Source organism: Chiloscyllium plagiosum, chromosome 9 (assembly GCF_004010195.1).
Source record: "Chiloscyllium plagiosum isolate BGI_BamShark_2017 chromosome 9, ASM401019v2, whole genome shotgun sequence".
Taxonomy (NCBI): Eukaryota; Metazoa; Chordata; class Chondrichthyes; order Orectolobiformes; family Hemiscylliidae; genus Chiloscyllium; species Chiloscyllium plagiosum.
Window position 1 is genome coordinate 63,348,269 of NC_057718.1, and position 23,229 is coordinate 63,371,497.

At 42.4% G+C, this 23,229-nt stretch overlaps 1 protein-coding gene across 1 annotated transcript in view; it reads right to left on the bottom strand.

Moving 5' to 3' along the window:
- Positions 1-8,645: 8,645 nt before the first annotated feature.
- The window catches only part of LOC122552902 (protein transport protein Sec23B), a 71,448-nt gene continuing 56,864 nt past the window's right edge, over positions 8,646-23,229 (bottom strand). The window contains exons 16-20 of the mRNA XM_043696093.1: positions 20,014-20,175; positions 18,262-18,348; positions 14,540-14,695; positions 13,744-13,809; positions 8,646-11,037 (exon numbers count right to left, since the gene is read on the bottom strand). Coding sequence (XP_043552028.1) covers positions 10,948-11,037; positions 13,744-13,809; positions 14,540-14,695; positions 18,262-18,348; positions 20,014-20,175 — 561 coding nt within the window. The 3' untranslated portion in view covers positions 8,646-10,947. The remainder of the gene's footprint in view (positions 11,038-13,743; positions 13,810-14,539; positions 14,696-18,261; positions 18,349-20,013; positions 20,176-23,229) is intronic.

Below are 23,229 nucleotides of genomic sequence, written 5' to 3' on the forward strand. Positions count from 1 at the left end.
CAAACGTGTCCTTAAATATCGAGAGTGTGATGCTGGACAAGCACAGCAGGTTATGCAGCATCCAAGGATCAGGAGAACTGACATCTCGAGCATAAGTCCTTCATCAAGAATGAGGCTTGTGGGCTGGGGGCCCCGAGAGATAAATGGGAGGGGAATGGGTTTGGGGGAGAAGGTAGCTGAGATTGCGATAGGTGGATGAAGGTGAGGGAAATAGTGATAGATCGAAGAGGAGGGTGGAGTGGATGGATGGGAAAGGTAATGTGCAGGTCAGGAGGGCAGTACCGAGTTGGAGGCTTGGGACTAGGATAATGTGGGGGGAGGGCAAATGAGGAAACTGCTGCAATCCACATTGATCCAGTGTGGTTGCAGCACCCCAAGGTGGAATATGAAAAGTTCGTCTTCCAGGTGGCGGGTGGTAAGGGTTTGGCAATGGAGGAGGCCCAGGACTTGGGTGTCCTTGACTGCGTGGGATGGGGCATTCTGCCACAGGGCAGTGGGATTGGTCGGTGCAGATGTCCCAGAGATGTTCTCTGAAACGATCTGCAAGGAGGCGTCCTATCTCTCGATGTAGCGGAGACCACATTGGGTGCAACGGATACAGTAGATGACATTGGTGGAGGTACAGGTAAATTTCTCTTGGATGTGGAAGGAATTTTTGGGGCCTTAGACGAAGGTGATGAGAGTGGTGTAGGTACAGTTTTTGCTCTTCCTGTGGTGGCAGGGGAATGTGCCAGGAGTGCGGTGTGGGCTGGTAGGAGGCATGGACCTGACGAGGGAGTTGCAGAGGGAAAGTTCTCTGTCCACTCAAGTGACTGTCTCCACCCCCACACCCAGCTCCAGCCCCACCCCAGGTCCTAGCTCACAGCCCTGCTGTGTTTACTATTCCCCTAGACCAATCCCTCACTGAGGACGAACATTTAGTCTTAAGCAAAGGCCTCACCTTTATCCCTTGTATGCTCCCAGATTTATGAGTTCAACACGCGTCACGACCTTGAACATTTCCTCCACCACCTCTGCCTCTGGACCCACTTTTTCTACCAAGACTCCCGCCCGCTCACTGATGACCCCTTCTCACTTCTCCAATACATCCCATCCACTGGACACCCCATGCTGGCCTGTTACCCGCCCTTGACCTCTTCATTTCTAACTCCCACCGTGATATCGACCACTTCAACCTGTCCACCCCTCTCACCCACTCCAACCTCCCACCCTCACAATGCGCAGCCCTCCACTCCAACCCCAAGCTCACAGTCAAACCCACAGACAAGTGGGGTACAGTAGTAGTTTAGCGCACCAACCTCTACACTGCTGAAGCCAGGCGCCAACTCGCAGACACCTCCTCCTACTGCCCTCTCAACCATGACCTCACCTCCCATCAACAAACCATCATCTCCCAGACCATCCACAACCTCATCACCACTGGGGATCTCCCATCTCCCATCCCGCACCACCCGATTCTACCTCCTACCAAAGATTCACAAAACTGACTTCCCCAATTGACGCATTGTCTCAGCCTGCTCATGTTCCACTGAACTCATCCCTGCATACCTTGACACTGTCCTGTTCCCTCTTAGTCCAGGAACTCCCCACCTCCGTTCAGGACATCACCCTTGCCCTTAACCTCCTCCAAGATTTTCATTTTCCATGACCTGTCCATCATCTTTCCCATCTATCCGCTCCATCCTCCTCTCCGACCTATCACCTTCTCCCTCACCTTCATCTACCTATCACACTCTCAGCTAACTTCACACCAATCCCACTCCACTCCCATTTATCTCTTAGCTCCCCGACCCACAAGCCTCATTCCTGATGAAGGGCTTATGCCCGAAACATCGGTTCCCCTGCACTTTGGATGCTGCCTGACCTGCTGTGCTTTTTCAGCGCCACACTCTCGACTCTGATCTCCAGCATCTGCAGTCCTCACTTTTTCTTAGTGTCCTTAAATATTACGAGTGGATCTCCTCTCGGATTAATGGATGTTCGGAATTTGATTTATTGAAATATCCTGATTATATATCATCTACTGTATTGTTAGAAGCACTTTTTTTCAAGGAAAGAGTTGATAAACAATAGGTAGATTGGATGCAAGAATTTGCTATTGGTTAAGGGCTGAACAGACCTGAGAATTAGAACTTGAACTGTATGGTTAATCTGCCAATATGATTAAATTGAATGACAATTTATTGGCACTTGTATTTTTGGAAGTACAGTGTGATGTTTGTAAGTCCTCACAATTTGGCCCAATTTTAATTGCAGAAATTATAAAAAGAAATAATTGAGACAAAGTTAGGAGCAAGTTCACCTTTTGCTCCAGGGTTTCTGGAGTGGCTGCAGGACGCTGCCACCAAAGCCACCCCTGAAGCTGTCAAAGGAAGGATTTCCAGACCGTCCCACCACACTGCCACTGTCGCAGCAGGGCCTTACAATCACACTCTGATCAAGGTCAAGTTGTATTTTGAGGTAATGTTTTTCACGGTCCATTACACCTCCAATTTTGGGGTCATGCAAACTTTTTTTTGTTTTTTTTCTTCCCCCACACTACTGCCTAACAACAGTCTGCAAACATTTTTTTCCTTCTTTTTCTCTTTTACAAAATGGAGAATCCTTCACCACTGATCCAGCTCCCTCAGAGCCAGCTCTCAGGAAGACTCCTGTCTTCATTTTTTTTCTGACACTCTTTTTTAAGTTTCCCCCACACAACCGCCTAACAGCGGTAGTGATTATTTTTTCTGCAAACATTTTTTTAATGGAGAGACCTTGCCACTGATCCAGCTCCCTCAGAGCCAGCTGTCGGAGTGTACAGAATCTTTGACACTCTTGTTTATCATTTTTTCCTTTTTTTCCTTCCCCCCACACTACCGCATGACAACTTCTGCACCGCACACCTGAACATCCTCCATCTGGTGCACTGTGTTGGGCCCAAGCACTACCGTTTTAAGGCATCGAATGGCAGTGGCCACGAACTGGACGTCTACCACTGCCCCGCTTGGTATGTCCTGCGGCAGCGTCCAGCCCAGGTCCCCGCCATCCAGCACATCCCCAACCCTGGTCACCCTCGTTGCCACAGCCCTCCCAACAGCTGCTCGAATCTGGGAGTATAGAGATGCAGATTCCTGACCAACAGCTCCCTTACAACAGCTGCTACTCCTGCCGGAGGGTAGGCGCAATGCGATTGGACCATGTTCCAGACAGTGATCAGGTCCTGGTAAAAGACAGACAGCATTCTGAGGACCGACCTCCAAACTGTCATAGTTGATGAACAGGAGCTGTGTGTCATAGTTGAGGTTACGCACCTGGCGGAAAAAACACGTCACCAGGGCACACCACCTAGGAAGAGGCTCAATGTAAAGATATCGCTGCAAGGCCTGAAGGTGGAAAGTCATCACCTGGGTGCGAACACACACCAGCAACTGACTGCCCTCCTCAACAGGGAGACTCAGGACCTGCGCAGTGACCCACTGCATCTTTTTGTCCCAGAAGAAGTGAACCAACATTCTCTGGATGTCAGCGACAAAACCAGGAGGAGGGATGAAAGGGACCAGCCGGTACCACAGCATGGCAGCCACCAGCTGGTTTATGACCAGCACTCGACTCCTGTAAGATAGCACTCGGAGCAGTCCTGTCCAGCGGCCTAGGCGAGCCGAGACTTTGGCCTCCAGCTCCTGCCAGTTTGCTGGCCAGGATTTCTCAGCTGCGAGAGGTAGACCCCCAGATAGAGGGAATGTGTGGTACTCCAGCTGAACCCCCATAACTCCTCATGCAGGGAGTCCACCCGCCACGGATTGAACAGTAGTGCAGAACATTTGGAACAGTTGATCCTGGCGGAAAACGCTGCCGAGTACACAGCCTGGCACTAGCGCATCCTCCCGAGGTCAGCTGGGTTAGTGAAAGTGAGGAGCACCTTGTCGGCGTATGCTGAGAGGACCAACCCTGTGCCCACACCATGCATAACCAGCCTGGACAACCTCCTCCACAAGAGGCACAGAGAAACCTCCACGCACAGGGAATACAGCTGGCCGGTCAACTTCCAGATACATCGCATCATCCTCTGCCATTTCCACCACCTACAAACTATGCTCTGTGCAATAATCTCACATTGGTTGTTTATGTACACCTCCTGAGGTTCAATTTCTGAGTGCATCGACTGTTTAGCTGAGGACAGACAGTACAGGCTCAATTTGGATTGGGGAAGTAGGGAGGGGAATGGAGTGCTGACAGCACCGAGAACTTTCCACCAATCTGGCATTCAGTGATCACTATTTCACTGAATGCAAGAAGGTTGGTTAAATAGTCCAATCCTGTCAACAAAATGCATCAGTCACTCGGTAATGGCATAGCACTGCCATGTAGAATTTATGCCTGTGCTCCTTTCACCACCTAGAAGCTGGGTTCTCTTAGCACCAGTTTACACCTCTCACTTCAGCGATCCTGACTGATTAAATTCCCCTCCTGGCTGTTTCTTGACTTTCGTACAGTTCCTCATTATAGCCAACCTTCAATTAAAACTTGGCTAATGGTAACAATTCCTGCATCATTACTGAAAATATAACAGAAACCACTCCTGCACCGCATGTGAAAAGTGATTAGCTCTCCCTTGTATGACCTGAGCATGCACAACTTGAAAAGGCAATGCATGATTTAAAAAAAATAAATTTCAGGATTAAGATAATCAGATTTTGAGTTACGGTCCCAAAGAAATGAGGGGTGATTTGTTGCTGACAAGAAACTCGTTGCAGTTGGAGATGCTAAGGGAGTATAATCATAGCCAAGTCATGCTTAAACAATGCACAAGTTTTCAACTTTACTGACATTTGAGACACATGAAGAGGCCAAATCAAAAAGGTTCACTCAAATCTCAAGATCTTTATGGCCAAATTAAAAAAAAGAATAGAATAACATTACGCTGACCAATAATCCTAAGCATTCCCGGTCACTCCCACCATCCTAATCAGCTGAAGTTTGCAGCCTGAAATTTCACTCCTTGAATCAAACAACTGAGCAACTTTTTCACACAGAGTGTGTGAACTGGAATGAGCTGCCAGAGGAAGTGGTGGAGGCTGGTAACATTGCCACATTTAAGAGGCATTTGGATGGGCATATGAATAGGAAGGGTTTGGAGGGATATGGGGCAGGTGCTGGCAGGTGGAACTAGATTGGGTTGGGATATCTGGTCGGCATGGACGAGTTGGACTGAAGGGTCTGTTTCTGTGCTGTACATCTCTATGACTCTATGACAAACAGACCCCACCACCAGGGATATATTTCTCTTCCACCCCTATTTGTGTTCTGGACAGACCATTCTCTGTGCGACGCCCGCCCCCCTCCCCCCCCTCACTGTAAGGAGTGCAAAAGCTGCGCCACACCTCCCCCATTACCTCCGTTCAAGGCCCCAAAGGATTCTTTCACATCCGACAGAATTACCTGTCTTTCCACACGTCACCTACTGTGTCCCTTGCTCCCAATGTGGTCTCCTTTACATTGGGGAGACAGAATGCCAACTTGCGGAACATTTCTGGGACACATGCACTAAACGACTCCACCGCCAGGCGACTGAACACATTAACTCCTGCTACCACTCCACCAAGGACATGCAAGTTCTAGGCCTCCTCCACTGCCAAATTGTAACCGTTCAACACCTGGAGGAAGAACACATCATCTTCTGCCTTCGGACCCTCTAACCATACGGTAACAATGTGGATTTCACCAGTTTCCTCATTTCTCCATCCCTAGCCTTATCCCAGATCCAACCTTCCAACTTGGCACTGCCCTCCTGTCCATTTTCTTGCCCACCTATTTGCTCCACCCTCCTCTCCGACCTATCACCTTCACCCTCACCTTCATCTACCTATTGCATTCCCAGCTACCATCTCCCAGCCACACCCCCCCTCCCATTTATCTCTCAGCTCCCTTGGGCCGCAAGCCTCATTCCTGATCAAGGGCTTATTCTTGAACCGTTGATTCTCCTGCTCCTCGGATGCTGCCTGACCTACTGTACTTTTCCAGCACCATACTCTTCGAATGTTAATACAATATCAGACTTATTGAGGTGATCTCTCTCCGGGAAGGGCGGCTGTAGTCATAGCACTGACTTAAGAGATCGGGGTTCGAGTTCCACCTATCCCTGAACCGATATCTGATCAAGTTCATGTAAAAATATTTACTGATTATTGCCATTAAAAACTATTGGGAAAACATCATAATACGAATGTGTGAAGCTGTTTTATTTTTTTTTTCTTTTTCTTTATTTTCCGCCAGGTGCGTAACCTCAACTACGACACGCAGCTCCTGTTCGTCGACCATGACGGTTTGGAGGTCACCCTCAGGACGCTACCTGTCTTTTACCAGGATCTGATCACTGTCTGGAACATGGTCGAATCGCGTCGCGCCTACCCTCCATCAGGAGTAGCGGCTGTCGTCAGGGAGCCATTGCTCAGGAATCCACACCTCCGTACTTGGGGGTTCGAGTGGCTGTCAGAGGGGATGGCCGTGGCGGCGAGGGTGACTAGGGTCGGGGACGTGCTGGGTGCCGGGGGCCTGAGCTAGACGCTGCTGCAGGACATAGCGAGCACGGCAGCGGCAGACGTCCTGTACGTGGCCACCGCCATCCGACGCCTTAAAATGGTGGTGCTCAGACCCGACGTAGTGCACCAGTTGGAGGATGCTCAGGTGTGTGGTGGAATCCCATCCGCGCTTACCCCAGCCTGGACGGAATTTCACATTGGCCCCAAGGTCCCGTACTTCCCGTGGGAACCTGTGCCCCACAACCTGAGCCGCCTCTGGAATTTTAGTTTTGTCCCTTTTAAGGACGTAAAAAGACGGGCCCTGTATCGACTGCTGCTGCACACCGTCCACCTATTCTCCCTCATCCACCGCCCAGACACGCCTTGGCGTGCCCATTTGCCACCGGACGGTGGAGATCCCCAGTGGAGAGCTCTCTGTGGAGGGGACCTCTTCCTTTCTCTCAGGGATCTGGGATGGAGGGTGCTGCACGCAGCGGTCCCCTGCAACTGCAGATTGCGGTGGTTCATGGACTCCCAGCCCAACTGCTTGTTCTGTGGTGCTGTGGAGTCTGTGGACCATGTATATATTGGGGTATGGGCGTTTACACTCCCTTTTTGATTTTCTCAAAAACCTCCTCCTCTGATTCTGGTTGCACTTCAGTCCCACGCTCCTGATCTTCGGGCACCCGGTACAGAGGAGGGAGGGCAGGTCTGAAGATCTCCTTGTGGGTCTGCTCCTGGGCCTGGCCAAACTGGCCATAAATAGGTCCAGGCAGCGGGCCATGGAGGGGGTTGTTAGAGCCGACTGCCTGCCTCTTTTCCGCGGTTACGTTAGAGCCCGGGTGTCTCCGGAGAAGGAGCACACGGTGTCCACAAACACCCTGGAGTTGTTCGGGGAGAGGTGGGCGCCGCGAGGAGTGGAGTGTATTATTTCCCCGTCCAGTTCTATTTTGATTTAACCCCTGTCCTCCCCTTCACTGTTTGATCACGCAGCATTGCCCTTTGATGTGAAGGTCACTGGCCACTAGGGCGTTTCCCTTCTTCCTGGTGGTGGAAACGGAATAAAGATTCGTGCACCTTGTGTCTTTCACTGTGTCTGGGCTGGACGTCTGAGCTAGGAGGAAAGATTGGATAGACTGAGGTTCTTTTCTTTGGAGCAGCAAGGGTTAAGAAGGGACCTTAAGGATTATATATCTAGCAGAGGACTTTAGCAAGACCTTTGACAAGACAGGCTGATACATCTGCAGAAAGCACTTTTGTCTTACTAATTCATATTTTAAGTGAGGAGATCAATCTAAACCTCTGGATTTCATCACTTGATGCATTCTACCCTTTTTATATTTCATTATTTCTCCACAATTAATATTGTGTAGTTTTACATTCAAATCACAATCTACATTAAATGTAAACAAGGTTCATGCATTGCACAAACAATTATGCCGGTCAGTAACTATTTTCATTAACCTTTGAAGTCTTCCATAGCTTTTGTTCTTAATATTTAAAATATGGGTAGCACGGTGGCTCAGTGCTGCCTAACAGCGCAAGAGACCCGGGTTCAATTCTTGCCTCTGTCTGTGTGGAGTTTGCACATTCTCCCTGTGTCTGGTGGGTTTCCTCCAGGTGCTCCGGTTTCCTCCCACAGTCCAAAAACGCGCAGGTTAGGTGAACTGGCCTTGCTAAATTGCCCGTAGAGTTAGGTGAAGGGGTAAATGTAGGGGAATTGGTCTGGGTGGGTTGCGCTTCGGCGGGTCAGTGTGGACTTGTTGGGCCGAAGGACCTGTTTCCACACTGTAAGTAATCTAATCTAAAAAAAACATTTCCACATATTGCCCAGTTTGAAATCATGTGCTTGCAATTCAGACCTTCATATCTACAAATGTGACTTTATTGGTGGGTTCAGTTGGTGATTGGAAGAAAACCACAACTGCTGTGTCTGAAGATTAAGGGAAGGACAACACAAACTAAAAGTTGCCACCATCATCTGATGAGCATAACACAACTGAAAGATGCTTGCAAGGTCATAGAATATCTTGTAGAAGCGTTACTCCTTGATTCATCCTTAAAACAGAACGACATACTAACTAGAGGATCAGCAGTTTGCAGCTAAAACAGTTTATAATGCTTAAAATAATTTAATTCACAAAATGCTTTAAATGATTTATTTAGATTAGATGCTAAATAAAGTCACCACCATCTTTCACAGTAATTATTAGTACTAAAATGGATCATCTGATTGTTTCCAATCCTGCTAGAAACTATTTTAGACAAGGGTTTAAAGGAAGGATCACTTGAACCAAATTTTAATTCTGATTTCTCTCCATTGATACTGCCAGACCTGCTTAGCTTTTCCAGTAATTTCTACTTTTGTCTCTGATTTATAGCATCCTCGGTTGTTTCGGTTTTAATTAAATTTGATCATTGTACAGAACTAATTTTACGCTAAAAACATTAGGCAGGATTCAAAGATCATCTACAATTTATTGGAACAATAAGGTGTTGTTCATCTCTGTTTTTTGTTTCAGGTGGACAACTTAATTCCTCCACTCCAACAACATGTACTTTGTCTGCCACTGGTTATTTGACTTGACCTCTCTCAATTGTTTCTTCAATTCCAGTAAGTTTTGGGCACTTACCATTGCTTTTCCTTTGTGCTCAAATCTCTTTACTGAGTACCTTATTTCATGCTTTTAGCTGCTGAGTCGGAGGGTTCCAAAATTTTCTTTCTACAACTGTTGCCCCTCTCCACTTATGACATTATTTTAAAAGTACTTTACCTATCCTAATGGTATCCCAAATTTGAAAAAACCAGAACAAAGTTAACTTCTCAAGTTGATTATCTCCCATTGTCTTGTGCGGTGAGCAACAAATTTTGATAATGCTATTACTGCATCATGATGGTTTGTTTTATTGCATTAAAGACACTAATTAAATGCTGTTGCATTTTTTTCATTTACCACACACTTCTCCACTGGTTTGCATGTTTGTTCTTTTCTGTGGCTGGTGAGTGGAACTTTTGATTTTGGCCATTTAGAAAACAATTTGAAGGTCAAATTGGTGACAAAAACAGAGGGAAAACTCTGTTAAGAAAATCAGCAAAATTTTAGCAGGCATTGTAGTTATACATTTAAGAAAAAAAATAGCTATCAAACATATTTCCTTTTCTGAATCCCGTCCTGCGTCAGGGGAAAATAAAATGTTGATTGCTCAATTCAGGTATTTAAAGGCAGAATTAAAATCAATTTTTTTACCCTAAGGTCAAAGCAAAAACTGAATGTCTACATAAGGCAGACATTTGTTTTTTATTTGTTCATGGAAAGGGAGTATCATCAATTAGTCATATTTTGTGTCCCCACCTGTTTGCTCAATAAAATGGTAGTGAGCTTCCTTAAAGTGCTGCAATCCTTCAGGTGTGTATATACACACTGCTTCCATGTGCATTGAATGGTGAAGGTGGTGGATGGAGTGCTAAGAAAGTGGGCTACTTTGTCCTCTATAATGTTAAGTTCCTTTTATGTTGTTGGAACTACATTCATCCAGGCAAGTGGATAGTATTCCATTGCACTCCTGACTTGTGCCATGTAGATGGGAGACAGGAAGTTCGTTATTTTATACAGAAATCCTAGTTTCTGGCCTGCTCTAACAATTGCAGTATTTTTTATGGCTAGAACAGTCAAATTTCTGGTCAATGGGACTCCAGGATATTGATAGTAAAAGATTCATTATCGGTAATGCCACTGAATATCAAGAAGAGATGTTTAGATATGCTAGTGTTGGAAATGGTCATTGCCTGTCACTTGTGTGGAGTGAAATGTAGCTTGCCACTTACCAGGCCAAGCCTAGACATTTTCCAGGTTTTCCTGCATATGGACACAGGCTGCTTCAATGTAAGCAAAGTAACAATCAAATCTTGTTTGTAAATGTACTGAAGGTAACTATAATTATGATATTCATTATAATGCATAACGATGTCCTCCAGTTGTCTTCCCAAAAAGTGGGGATTTTACAATGATTAACTTTGCAACAGTCTTCAAATTCAATATTCTTTCTGCTTAAAGTTCCAGTTATCCTTAACAAATGGTCAAAAATAATGCCATAATTTCAGAAAAAACTTAAAAATACCCCATGTAAATAATAATTAAACCTAATTTAGACAGGTAATTAGTCAACATTTTTAAGTTATTTATTTCTAACTCTTGCATTTATATAAAAGATAGATGGAATGATATGTAGTAGACGACATAATATTACCAGAAAATAATAAAGTATTGCTCATAAGAATGCAGTGATTTTGAGAATGAGAGAGGAGAAATGATATAATAATCAAATACCATGCAAAACAAATAAGAAAGATGAATACAACTAAACCATTATAATCTAGAATAAACAATCTATGTAACATCCAGTATTTCCCAGTATTTTCCTTGTGCTCTTCTATAAACAAATGGATTTATGAAGCACTAGACACAGCTAGTTTTTTAAGATGATCCATGAAAACCTGAAGACTGACATCATCAGTCAAGATAGGCGCTCCAGATTCCTAAGGAAAAAAAAAACATCAGATTAGAAATGGGCCGAATAAAAATGAAATCATGGGCTATTAAAATATATTAGATTAGATTACCTACAGTGTGGAAACAGGCCCTTCGGCCCAACAAGTCCACACCGACCCTCCGAAAAGAAACCCACCCCCCTATATTTACTCCTGACTAATCCACCTAACCCTACGGGCAATTTAGCATGGCCTATTCACCTAACCTGCACATCTTTGGAGAAAACCAGAGCACCTGGAGGAAACCCATGCAGTCACAGGGAGAATGTGCAAACTCCACACAGACAGTTGCTTGAGGTGGGAATTGAACCCGGGTCCCTGGTGCTGTGAGGCAGCAGTGCTAACCACTAAGTCACCATGCCACCCTGGATTAATTTGAACTAAAATATATAATCTGTTCTCTGGCAGAAATTATTCTTATCTATAAAAATATATTGCAAAATTAATTTTCACACAGTGGATTTTACTGAATCATTTTAAAAAAATTAAACCAATTGTTAAGAAAAGTAAAACTCTCTTTTCTAATGAGTTATAAATTTCCAATATATTTTTGTTAAATTAATTAGGGGACACAAATTATAACATTCACAGAGTTTATGGCACTTCTAATGTTGATTTGTCAGTATTTTCTGCCAATTACACCTCAAAACCTGAGCTCAACTTCAGGATTCAGTGCAAATGGAGATTAATCAGAAATCCTGAAGTTGGACTCCATTATTGAAATCGCCACTATGCAGCCTATCATGGATCTACTTCCAAAACCAACAATGAGATCAAATGGACAACTGAGAACTTCCCCACTATTTTTCCACGCTTATAGTGGGCGACACGGTGGCACAGTGGTTAGCACTGCTGCCTCACAGCGCCAGAGACCCGGGTTCAATTCCTGACTCAGGCGACTGACTGTGTGGAGTTTGCACGTTCTCCCTGTGTCTGCGTGGGTTTCCTCCGGGTGCTCCGGTTTCCTCCCACAGTCCAAAGATGTGCAGGTCAGGTGAATTGGCCATGCTAAATTGCCCGGAGTGTTAGGTAAGGGGTAAATGTAGGGGTATGGGTGGGTTGCGCTTTGGCGGGTCGGTGTGGACTTGTTGGGCCGAAGGGCCTGTTTCCACACTGTAATCTAATCTAATCTAAATCCCATTAAAGTTGAGCATTATTCAGTGAGGTGTATTTTTTAATAGCGATCTGAGTATTAACTAACCAACCTGGTACTGAAAACAATTTTATAATTCTGGCCTGTTGTTAAGTGTGCATGACAATTATTTTCTGGAGAAATTTATGGAATCAATTTTAAATAAATGAACATTGTTCATGACATTTTCATTTCTACTTTATTCATAAGTGTCTGTCCCAATTTTTATTTTGCACTCTTATAATTTTTTTTTCTAAAATGAAGGATGTTGTCAGGGCATGGACAATTTGAGTATAGGGAGAGGCTAAATACTATGGGGCATTTCTCCCTGGAGTATCAAAGGCTGAGGGGTGACTTTACAGAAGTCTATAAAATCATGAGGGATATATAGATGAGGTGAGTAGCCAAGATCCTTTTCTCAGGGTAGGGGGAGTCCAATACTAGAGGGCATAGTTTTAAGGGGGAAAGATTTAAAAAAGGCACAACTTTTTCATGCAGATGTACATATGGAATGAGCTGCCAAAAGTGGTGGTGGAGGCTGGTACAATTACAACATTTAAAATACATTTGGACGAATGTATGATTTGGAAAGCTTAGACGGATATAGGGCCAAAGTAAGGGGTAAGATTTAAAAAGGTCCTCAGAAGCAGCTTTTTCACCGAGGGTGCTGTGTGTATGGAAGCTGCCAGAGGAAGTCATAGGAGGAGGGTACAATTACACCATTTAAAAGGCTTCGGGATATATGAATAGAAAATGTTTTGAGAGCAATGGGCCAAATGCAAGAAAATGGGGCTACATCATTTTAGGATGGCGAGGTTGGCACGGACGAATTGGATCGAAGGGTCTGATTCCATGCGGTATGACTCATTGATTATCGGTGCTTTTCAAATCTTGCTTGAAAAGAAAGTTGAATTTATGTAGCACTTTACATCACAGCCAATGTTTTGGAAGTGCAGTTATCGTGCAATGTAGGAAAGATGGCAATCAATGTGTATATAGCAGGATCCTACGAAAAGCAATGTTATTTATGACCACATAAATCAACATTTATCAAACAAATTAAGTATAAACTTTGAGCAGGACACTCGGAATAATTCCTCTATTTTTGTTTCAAACAGTATCTTGGAATGAGGTTAAAAATCACACAACACCAGGTTATAGACCAACAGGTTTAATTGGAAGCACACTAGCTTTCGGAGCAACGCTCCTTCATCAGGTGATTGCCTGATGAAGGAGCATCGCTCCGAAAGCTAGTGTGCTTCCAATTAAACCTGTTGGACTATAACCTGGTGTTGTGTGATTTTTAACTTTGTATACCCCAGTCCAACACCGGCATCTCCGTATCTTGGAATGTTTTATCTTGGCCTGAGAAGACAAACAGTTTTCATATTTCAACAAAGTCATGGCACCTCTAACGAGCAACATTGCTTCAGCACTTTATTGGAGCTCCAACCTTGATTTTGTGCTCAGTCCAAGAGTAGCACTTGAGCCCATAACCTCTGGTAAATATATAGCATTAAAACCCCAACATATTAAATAAGAACTGTAAAGAAGATACCAACCTGCCCCCATGCATACAAGTTGTTATAAGTCTGTGATGGGTTCACTTTTGATAGAAGGAATCGAGCCTAAGAGAGAGATAAAAACCAAGTGGGTCAATTTTAAAAATCATTTTTCAACAATTTCTTTCTGCATTTGTAATTCTTGAATTGGGTCATCAACGTCTCAAAAGTTTTGACCATGACAAAGGTCAGTCAAAGGTGTTTTTCTTTTATAAGCATAGAAATGAATGGTGTCAGCGAAAGCATTTGCAATCTTATCTGTCCTCTAACTCACTAAGCCAAGTTAGCACTGAGCACCAGGTCTCATTAAATGGGTAAACCAGTTGTGAGATATCTTTGATAATTGTTGAACTGCCTAAATTGGGGTTGTGGGGGAATCTTTCAATGGGCTAGAAAATTAGTACAGTCAGTTCTGCTATAACACATGTTTCTTCAACGCAACTGAAAAATTTAATTGTCATTTGTAGAATGTAACCTTTCCTTCCCTGTATTGGCTATAATGTGATTCCGGTCCCACTGGTTTAAATGGTGCTGCTATTACATGATTTCCTTATAATGTGGGATTGCACGGGTACAGAACTATTGCGTTATATCAGAACAGACTGTACAGTGGAAACAACAGTTTTATAACACAAGTATTATTAAAACACTAAAAGCAACTTGATAATTTGACCCTTTAAAATAATCATGACTGGTTATTCTTGCCAACAGAAAGAGAATGAAAATTAATCAAGTTGTTTGTCCTTTCCAAAAGTTTTATTTCAGCAATTTTTCAAGTGTTAAACATAACATTTACCTGGCTCTGTCCATGTTCTGTGTCAACATAACGAGGCATTGGAAAGCGGGTCTGAAGGATTTCCTGAGCATCATCTAGGGGAGCTTGCAAAAGTTGTTTGAAGTTCTCATACTCCTGCATATCTTGATATCCAGCCTTCCGCCACTGAGCTATAGTCTAAAGAAACAGCAAATACATTATTATTTATTATTTCCTTTATTAAATAAAAACATTTTTAAATACACTTGGCAATTATTTTTAAATTTGTTTTAAAAATTGAAAAAAAATTTAATAATGGCACACGTGCATAAAACAAACAAATAGTACAATCAACTACTCATCATTGTTCAATAGCTACACATTAATGATATCACTAATAGATTCATTAACTTTTTTTTAAAAACAAACACTAGGTTTTCAGGTCATTACATTATACAAATGTTCGGTTTGCTTCAGTTTGAGCACTATGAAATTAATGTTGTATTTGATACATTTTTATTAATTTGCACACTTCAAAATTTTTTAAATGCAGTATAGAGTTTAGTCACTGAAGAGAGTTACTGTCTTCTAGACCAGGGATAATAATACTCTCAATCAGCCAGTTTGGAAGTGTATGAAAATAATATGAATCAGGACTGAAAGATTTCTTGTGAAAAGTCACCATAGTCCCAGAGGACTACAGAGTTCCCCTCTCATTAGACAGCATTAACCTGAGGTCACTGTGCCTCACATAAGCGACAAGGTTCAGATGGCAGGTGTCACAGAGTCAGAGATATATAGCAAGAAACAGATCCTTCGGTCTAACTCTTCCATGCCGAACAGCTATCCTAACCTAATCTAGTTCCATTTGCCAACACTTGGCCCATATCCCTCTAAATCCTTCCTATTCATATACCCAACCAGCCTCCACCACCTCATCTGGCAGCTCATTCCTTACATGCACCATCCTCTGCGTGAAAAAGTTGCCCCTTAATGATGCAGAAGGATGTGGACAGGTTAAGTGAGTGAACAGAAACTCAGCAGATGGAATGTAACGTGGGAAAATGTGAAATTACGCATTTTGACAACAAGAATACGAGAATTAGGGCAGCACAGTGGCTCAATGGTTAGCACTGATGCCTCACAGTGCCAGAGACCAGAGTTCGATTCCAGCCTCGGATGACTGTCTGTGTGAAGTTTGCACATTTTCCCCATGTCTGCACGGACTTCCTCTTGGTGTTCTGTTTCCTTCTACAGTCCAAAGATGTGCCCATAGTGTTAGGTGCATTAGTCAGATGGTAATGGGTGTTGATAGGTTACTCTTCAGAGAGTCAGTGTGGACCTATTGGGCCGAAGGACCTGTTTCCACACTGTAGGGAATCTAATCTAATCTGTGTATTATTTAAATGGAGGAAGATCAAAATTCTTATAAAAATTACAAAAGATCAGGTGGTAGTAAGGAAGGCAAAGGGAATGAAGTATAAAACTAGGCAGGTGTTGCTAAAACTAGTCAGACCACATTTGGAATAATGTTGCCCCTCTTTCCCCTCACACCCTAACCCTATGCTCTCTAGTTCTGGACTCCCCCACCCCAGGGAAAAGACCTGGTCTATTTATCCTATTTATACCACTCATGATTTTATAAACCTCTATAAAGGTCACCCCTCAGCACCTGACACTCCAGGGAGAACAGCCCCAGCCTAGTCACCCTCTGCATTCAGCTCAAATGCTTCAACCCTGGCAACATCCTTGTAAATCTTTTCCAAATTTCACAACATCTTTCCGATAGGAAGGAGACCAGAACTGACCACAATATTCCAAAAGTGGCCTAACCAATGTCCTGTACATCTGCAATGTGACCTCTCAACTCCTATACTCAATGCTCTGACCAATAAAAGAAAGCATGCCAAACACCTTCTTCACTATCCTATCCACCTGGAACTCCACTTTCAAGGATCAATGAACCTGCACTCCAAGGTCTCTTTGTTCAGCAAAACTCTGCAGGACCTCACCATTAAGTGTATAAGTCCTGCTAAGATTTGCTTTCCCAAAATGCAGCACCTCACATTTATCAAATTAAATTCCATCTGCCACTTCTCAGCACAGTGTCCCATCTGATCAAGATCCTGTTCACTACACCTCCAATTTTGGTGTCATCTGCAAACTTACTAACTAAACCTCCTATGTTCACATCCAAGTCATTAATATAAATGACAAAAAGTAGTGTACCCAGCACTGATCCTTGTGGAACATCACTGGTCACAGGCCTCCAGTCTGAAAAACAACCCTCCACCACCACTTCTACCTTCAAGCCAATTTTGTATCCAAATAGCTAGTTCTCCTTGTATTCCACGAGCTCTAACCTTGTTAACCAGTCTCCCATGACGCACCTTGTTGAACGTCTTACTGAGGGTGACCTCATTTAATACAGGAAATGAATCCATGCTACTGGCATTGCAAAAAGCTGTCCAATCAATTTAACTTCCCCCTTCTTGTTTAACCTCTCGGAAACTTCCAAAAGTGCTAATTTATTTTGTCTAAAGGGTCATCAAAAATCCAAAAATGTAAGCAGATTATTAATACCTAAACCAGGTGCATTATCATGTCACTAAACAAGATATTCTTAATTAAAATTAAACTCCTGAGAGGGAGCATTACTGGATTGATTATTTATTATAAGCAAATAAAACCGGATTTCATGAAAAACACCCAAAAACAGGAGCTCAGCTTAAATCATAAAGCAAAGTGTCTTCCAGTGTGACCATCATCTCAAGATTTCAGTAAGACCATTGACCTTCAATTGCACAAACTGGCTTTCTTTGAAATATAATTCAATAAGCGATGAGAGGTTTTATTCTAATTTTGCCCTTTGGTTAATCATTATTAAATTCCTTTACCAAATGAAGTTATATCTCAATAGGGTAATGCACTGGAAATCAAGCCCTGTTATTCCCAGAGTTGTCACAAAAATTAAAAATTTTATCAAGTATGCAAAATTGCCCAACTGATCTGCTTTTCAGACTCAGGTTGACAGAAAATGTGGTTTAGGTTTCTGACCTGAACAAGGATTACGATTTATTACAAATAAATAGATTCTAGTCATAGGTAGGCAAGCATGAACTGTTTGAGGAGAAACAGTTTTATCTGTTTTACCTTTTATCTTAGCCTGCTGGACAAACTTTCCTCATTCCTGAAGAAGGGCTTATGCCCGAAACGTCGATTCTCCTGTTCCCTGGATGCTGCCTGACCTGCTGCGCTTTTCCAGCAACACATTCCAAGCATGAACTGTTGACCACTGAAGAAACCTATATCAAACACTGGGACTATTGATTTGTCATTCACATGGATAGACTGGCCTATAAAATGGCACAAGCACTCACTTACTGTTGGGTGCGTACAGTTGCGGCACAGCTAATCGTGATCGTTATATGGGATCTGGGTATCTTGGAAAGGTCAGTATTTGTTACCTTTGAACTGACTGAAATGGCCTCATCTGATGGACACAATTTTATTCTTTTATGATTCATGTATAAAGCCTCATAGTACTGTTTAAAAATAAAGTAGAGTTTTCGTACAACAGATCTATAAAACAAATTCTTGAACTGATTACTGCTACGCAAGAAGAGTTTTATCAAAAATTAGTAACACTTGGTCTATCAAGCTGCCGAGATGCAATGAAAAGAGAAATTGACTTGTGTTTTCAGAAAAATAGAAAACCAATATAGAGAGTAACATTTTCTACAAGTATTTTACTGAACACTAACCTCTCCATGATAGATAACAATCTGGAAGAAAGTGTCCATGAGGAGTATCCGGTCTGGCAAGATACTGCTACTGTCTAAAAGCACTGGCTGAAGACAAGAATGAAAACTTATTACCGTTCATTACTTAAGACAGTCATGACTTATGTTACACAAAGATTGATACATTAAATTAAATTACAGAAGCTCTCAAGCATACTCCAGTAGTGAGATGGGATACAAATATTAGGTTGGATTCCTCCATTCCTTGCTCCAGCACGCTGCTTGCAAGGTAGTGTCAGTCTATTTACTTAGTTCTTCCAGCAGACAGCTGGGCTGCTGGAATTTGCTTAAACATCTTCACCTTGCTTTCTACTTACCTATCCCTAATTATTTTACATGTAATTTTTATGGCAATCATATTTACTGTTCACTAAGTATATCATTTCTACCTTATATTCACTTCCTGGCTTCCACCACAAGACTTTACAGGTCATGCCCCTTTGTGTTTGCGTATTTAAGTCCCTCGACTAAGTTTTCTTAAATGCTATTTTGAGCAATATCTTTTATGTCTGAGAGTAAGGTTACACTTAACATTAACCAAGTTGCTCTTTCTTTACCTGCCCATCCTTTTGTGCTTCCACCCTTCAGCATCAACAGTATGTTACTTTTAGTTTATATACACTGTTGTTAGTTTAAAGTTGTCATAACAGGTTATAAATTGGTGAGTATACTAATACATTACATAATTTAAAAAGGTGGTGACTGTGTTTACTATATGGAAATCTGTGGAATCATAAAGAGTACAAACTTAGACTGAGGGGAAAAAAAAAAATCAATGAGCTATATATAGAATATTTCCCTAGAATACAGTTTGCACTTTACAATATGATAATTAACTCCTTGAATGCATCCTAATTTTTCTTTCAAGTGGTTTTCTGATATTACAGAACTTGAGTATTTGTGAAAAAAAGACATTTTGTTTTTCATTTTTTATGCATGACAATTCACAAGAAATACCAAAAAGCATTCTTAGTTTTTTTTAAAAAAAACAGGACCACGGTTGGAGGGGTTTTAGTCCCCCACAGAAATCTGCCAAGTGAACATTGTCAGGTGATTGCCTCGACAATGAGCAGCAACAGGCTATTCCACAACAGCTAAGCTGCAATTAATTGCCATTGCACATGCAGTTCTCGCATAAGCCAATTGATAACAATCAGAATCACCAAGCTGGACCTTTTTTCTCTTGATAACCCAGGTACAGGAGCCAATTATATATCGTGGTACAACACTGGTTGAGATCATGTTCAAATCGAAACTTAGTTCTCAAACCAAAGATTGGCCAGGCTTCCAATAGCAAAATGCTGCGAATGGTGAAAATTTGAAATATATTTCAATATCTCAATCCTTCTGAAAGGACTTGCCTTTTGCTCTTTATCTACCCTTCCTACTTTGATCCATATAAAATCTATTACTTAAATATTTCTCTAATTCTGATAAAATGTCATCAATTTGAAACATTAACCCTACCTCTCTCTTCATACAAACTGCAGATTTTAGATTAGATTCAGATTTGCTGAGTATCGCCAATTTTTTTTACCCTTTCAGGTTTACTTTGCTTGAAAACTGTCACATGTTAAGTTGTACATGTAAGACATAAATAGGATAAAGCTTTTGAGCACTGAAAATATTTCAGAACTCTTATGTAAAATCTTCACACAGTTGAGTAAACTTGGTAATTAACTTTCAATGCATTATTGATATACTAAATCTCACCTCGGGTGGGCCATAAAAAGAGTAAGAATACAGAATGGGTTGAATCATGATTAGAGACTGTGTTAGATCTTGTCGCATGAAATGATGCCGGTAGTATGATGATTCATCAGGGCTATTATTGAAAACCTGAAGGAAAGGCGATCTTCTCAGATGGAACATAAACTAAAAATACAATAAAATAATTACTGAAAACATTACATGACAAATCAAATTATATTTATCATTGTATAAATCCCTCAAAGCTGTAAAGGCTGACATTCAGATTAACAGAACTAAAATGTCCAAGAAAGGAAAGATACCAATCCCAGCAGCTATCTGCTGGAGGTCGTGAGCATGTCAGAGCATGTTGTGACAAGTCTCCTCAAGGGTGGAGAGAATTCAATTACTCCTGATTTGTGCTTATAGTGATCAGGCATTGGCGAGAAATGAGGTGAGCTGCTTGCTACAGAATCTTTGGTCTCAGCCTCGTTCAAGTAGCCACAGTGTTTACAATGGTATTCCAGTTTGGTTTCTAGAATATGACAGTCCTAAGTGATGTAGCCACTTGGTGTACTGACACATTAGCACATCTGGTTTAGGAAGTCGATGCTGCAAACACCTCAGAGGTCTATGTGCTGAAAAAACTTAGAGGGAGAATTGGTCCCAGGCTATTGATGGCTGGAACATTAAATGATAATGTTGTTGAATATCAATGTGAGGTTCAAAGTTTGCGAGAAGATTTGTAGCTCGGGTGCTCATTGCTGTGGTTCTGTTCGCTGAGCTGGAAGTTTTTGTTGCAAACGTTTCATTCCCTGTCTAGGTGACATCCTCAGTGCTTGGAAGCCTCCTGTGAAGCGCTTCTGTGGTGTTTCCTCCGGCATTTATAGTGGCCTGTCCCTGCCGCTTCCGGTTGTCAGTTTCAGCTGTCCGCTGTAGTGGCCGGTATATGAGCAAAACTAATGTAGTGTACAAAATCCCATGCAAGGACTGCACAAAACACTATATAGGACAAACAGGAAGACAGCTAACGATCCGCATCCACGAACATCAACTAGCCACGAAACGACACGACCAGCTATCCCTAGTAGCCACACACGCAGACGACAAGCAACATGAATTTGACTGGGACAACACTACCATTATAGGGCAAGCGAAACAAAGAACAGCCAGGGAATTCCTAGAAGCATGACACTCATCCACAAACTCCATCAACAAACACATAGACCGGGACCCAATATACCGGCCACTATAGCGGACAGCTGAAACTGACAACCGGAAGCAGCAGGGAAAGGCCATTATAAATGCCGGAGGAAACACCACAGAAGCGCTTCACAGGAGGCCCCCAAGCACTAAGGATGTCACCTAGACAGGGGACGAAACGTTTGCAACAAAAACTTCCAGCTCGGCGAACAGAACCACAGCATCAATGTGAGGTGGTTGGATTACTTATTGATTTGGAGATGACCATTGCCGTTAGCTATGTTTTTCACTCTAAAGGTGCAGCCTGACCTGTTGAGTGTTTTCCAGTATTTCCAGTTTACATTGTAGCCTTCTTACTGGTAAAATAGTGGACTCAGGGTGGAATGATAGCTCAGTGGTTACTATTGCTACCTTACAGCACCCTCAGGTGACTGTCTGTATGGAGTTTGCACATTGTCCCTGTATCTGCTTGGGTTTCCTCTGGATGCTCCTGTTTCCTCCCACAGTCAAAAGATGTGCGGGTTAGGTATATTGGCCATGCTAAATTGCCCATAGTGTTCAGAGTTGTGTAGGCTATGTAGATTAATCATGGGAAATGCGGGTTTACAGGGATAGGGTAGAGGTTGCGCTGGGTGGGATGCTCTTCAGGGGATTGGTGTGGACTCAATGGGCCAAAAGACCTGCTTACACACTGTAGGGATTCAATGATTCTAAACAGTTAGTTTCAATTGAAATTAAGTGGCACCTACAAATTGAATTTGTTCCATTGAATTTCCAGAAGATGCCAATCTTTGTTTATTTTTCATGGGGGTGGGTTGGTGTATTATGCATCTAGAGTGCAGCCATGAAAATGAATACCAGTAGATGCCAGAAGTTGATCCAGTTGTTAAAATTAAAAAAATTGTGACTTGAATATATGTTTTGGAAAAAAATAGTTTATGATAAAAAATAGAACTTGAAATTTTATTTTTTGAAAAATAATGTACATTTTTAAGAAATTACTTCGTCTTAAGAATTCGCCAACCTGATTTAATTTTATCCATTTACTCTTTTCTCTTACTCTACTTCACCACCTTTTCCTCTCCTATAATCTTTCGCCATGTATATGTGACTCTGCTGATTTGGGATCAATGAGTTAACCCATAGTCAAAGAGCTTGAATGATTAGCACTGAAAAACAATCAGAAAATAAATAGTTGTCCAAGCAAAATAATGTTCTGTCTCATTTACACACTCTTTAGCTGTAATTAATATTTAAACAGTACACATTAAGTAATTACATAGTTTTGCTAAGCTTAGAAAGGGAACTATTGACAGGAAATATTTAATATAATAGAATCATAGAACACCTACAGTGTGGAAACAGGCCATTTGATCCAACAACTCTACTCCGACCCTCCAAAGAGCATCCTATCCAGACCCAGCTCCTTGCCTTTTCTGCCCCAATACCCTGCATTTCCCATGCACTTAACCTACACATCCCTGAAAACTATGGGCAATTCAGCATGGCCAATCCACCTAACATACACTTTTTTGGACTGTGGGAGGAAACCAGAGCACCCGGCAGAAATGCACATAGACACAGAATTTGCAAACTCCACATAGATAGTTACCCAAGGGTGGAATTGAACCCGGGTCCCTGGCGCTGTGAGCCAACAGTGCTAATCACTGAGCCATCATGCCACCCAAATATACTGCAAGTGCTTTGAATGGGTGTGCATTTTGTAAAAGTTCACCAAAAATGTCTCATTTAAATGATTCATCAAAAAGAAATGAAAGCCGTGGGTGTTGTTTGAATTGTTCACGTCAGATGATTCCCTGCAAGTAAAATTCATTGTGTTTAGTAGAGAGAAAAATATAGACCGAGCACGCAGGTTAACTGTGCTTTGCTTATTTCTCACTTCTGCCCACCTGTTTACCCGTTTTCTTGAAGCCATTTAGAAATTCATGGAAGCATTCCAATGTTGTTTCCTGCTTTCCCTCGTTGAATTGTCAAATGGGCGGAACGAGTTCCTGATTCAGTGCATGAAACTAGGTG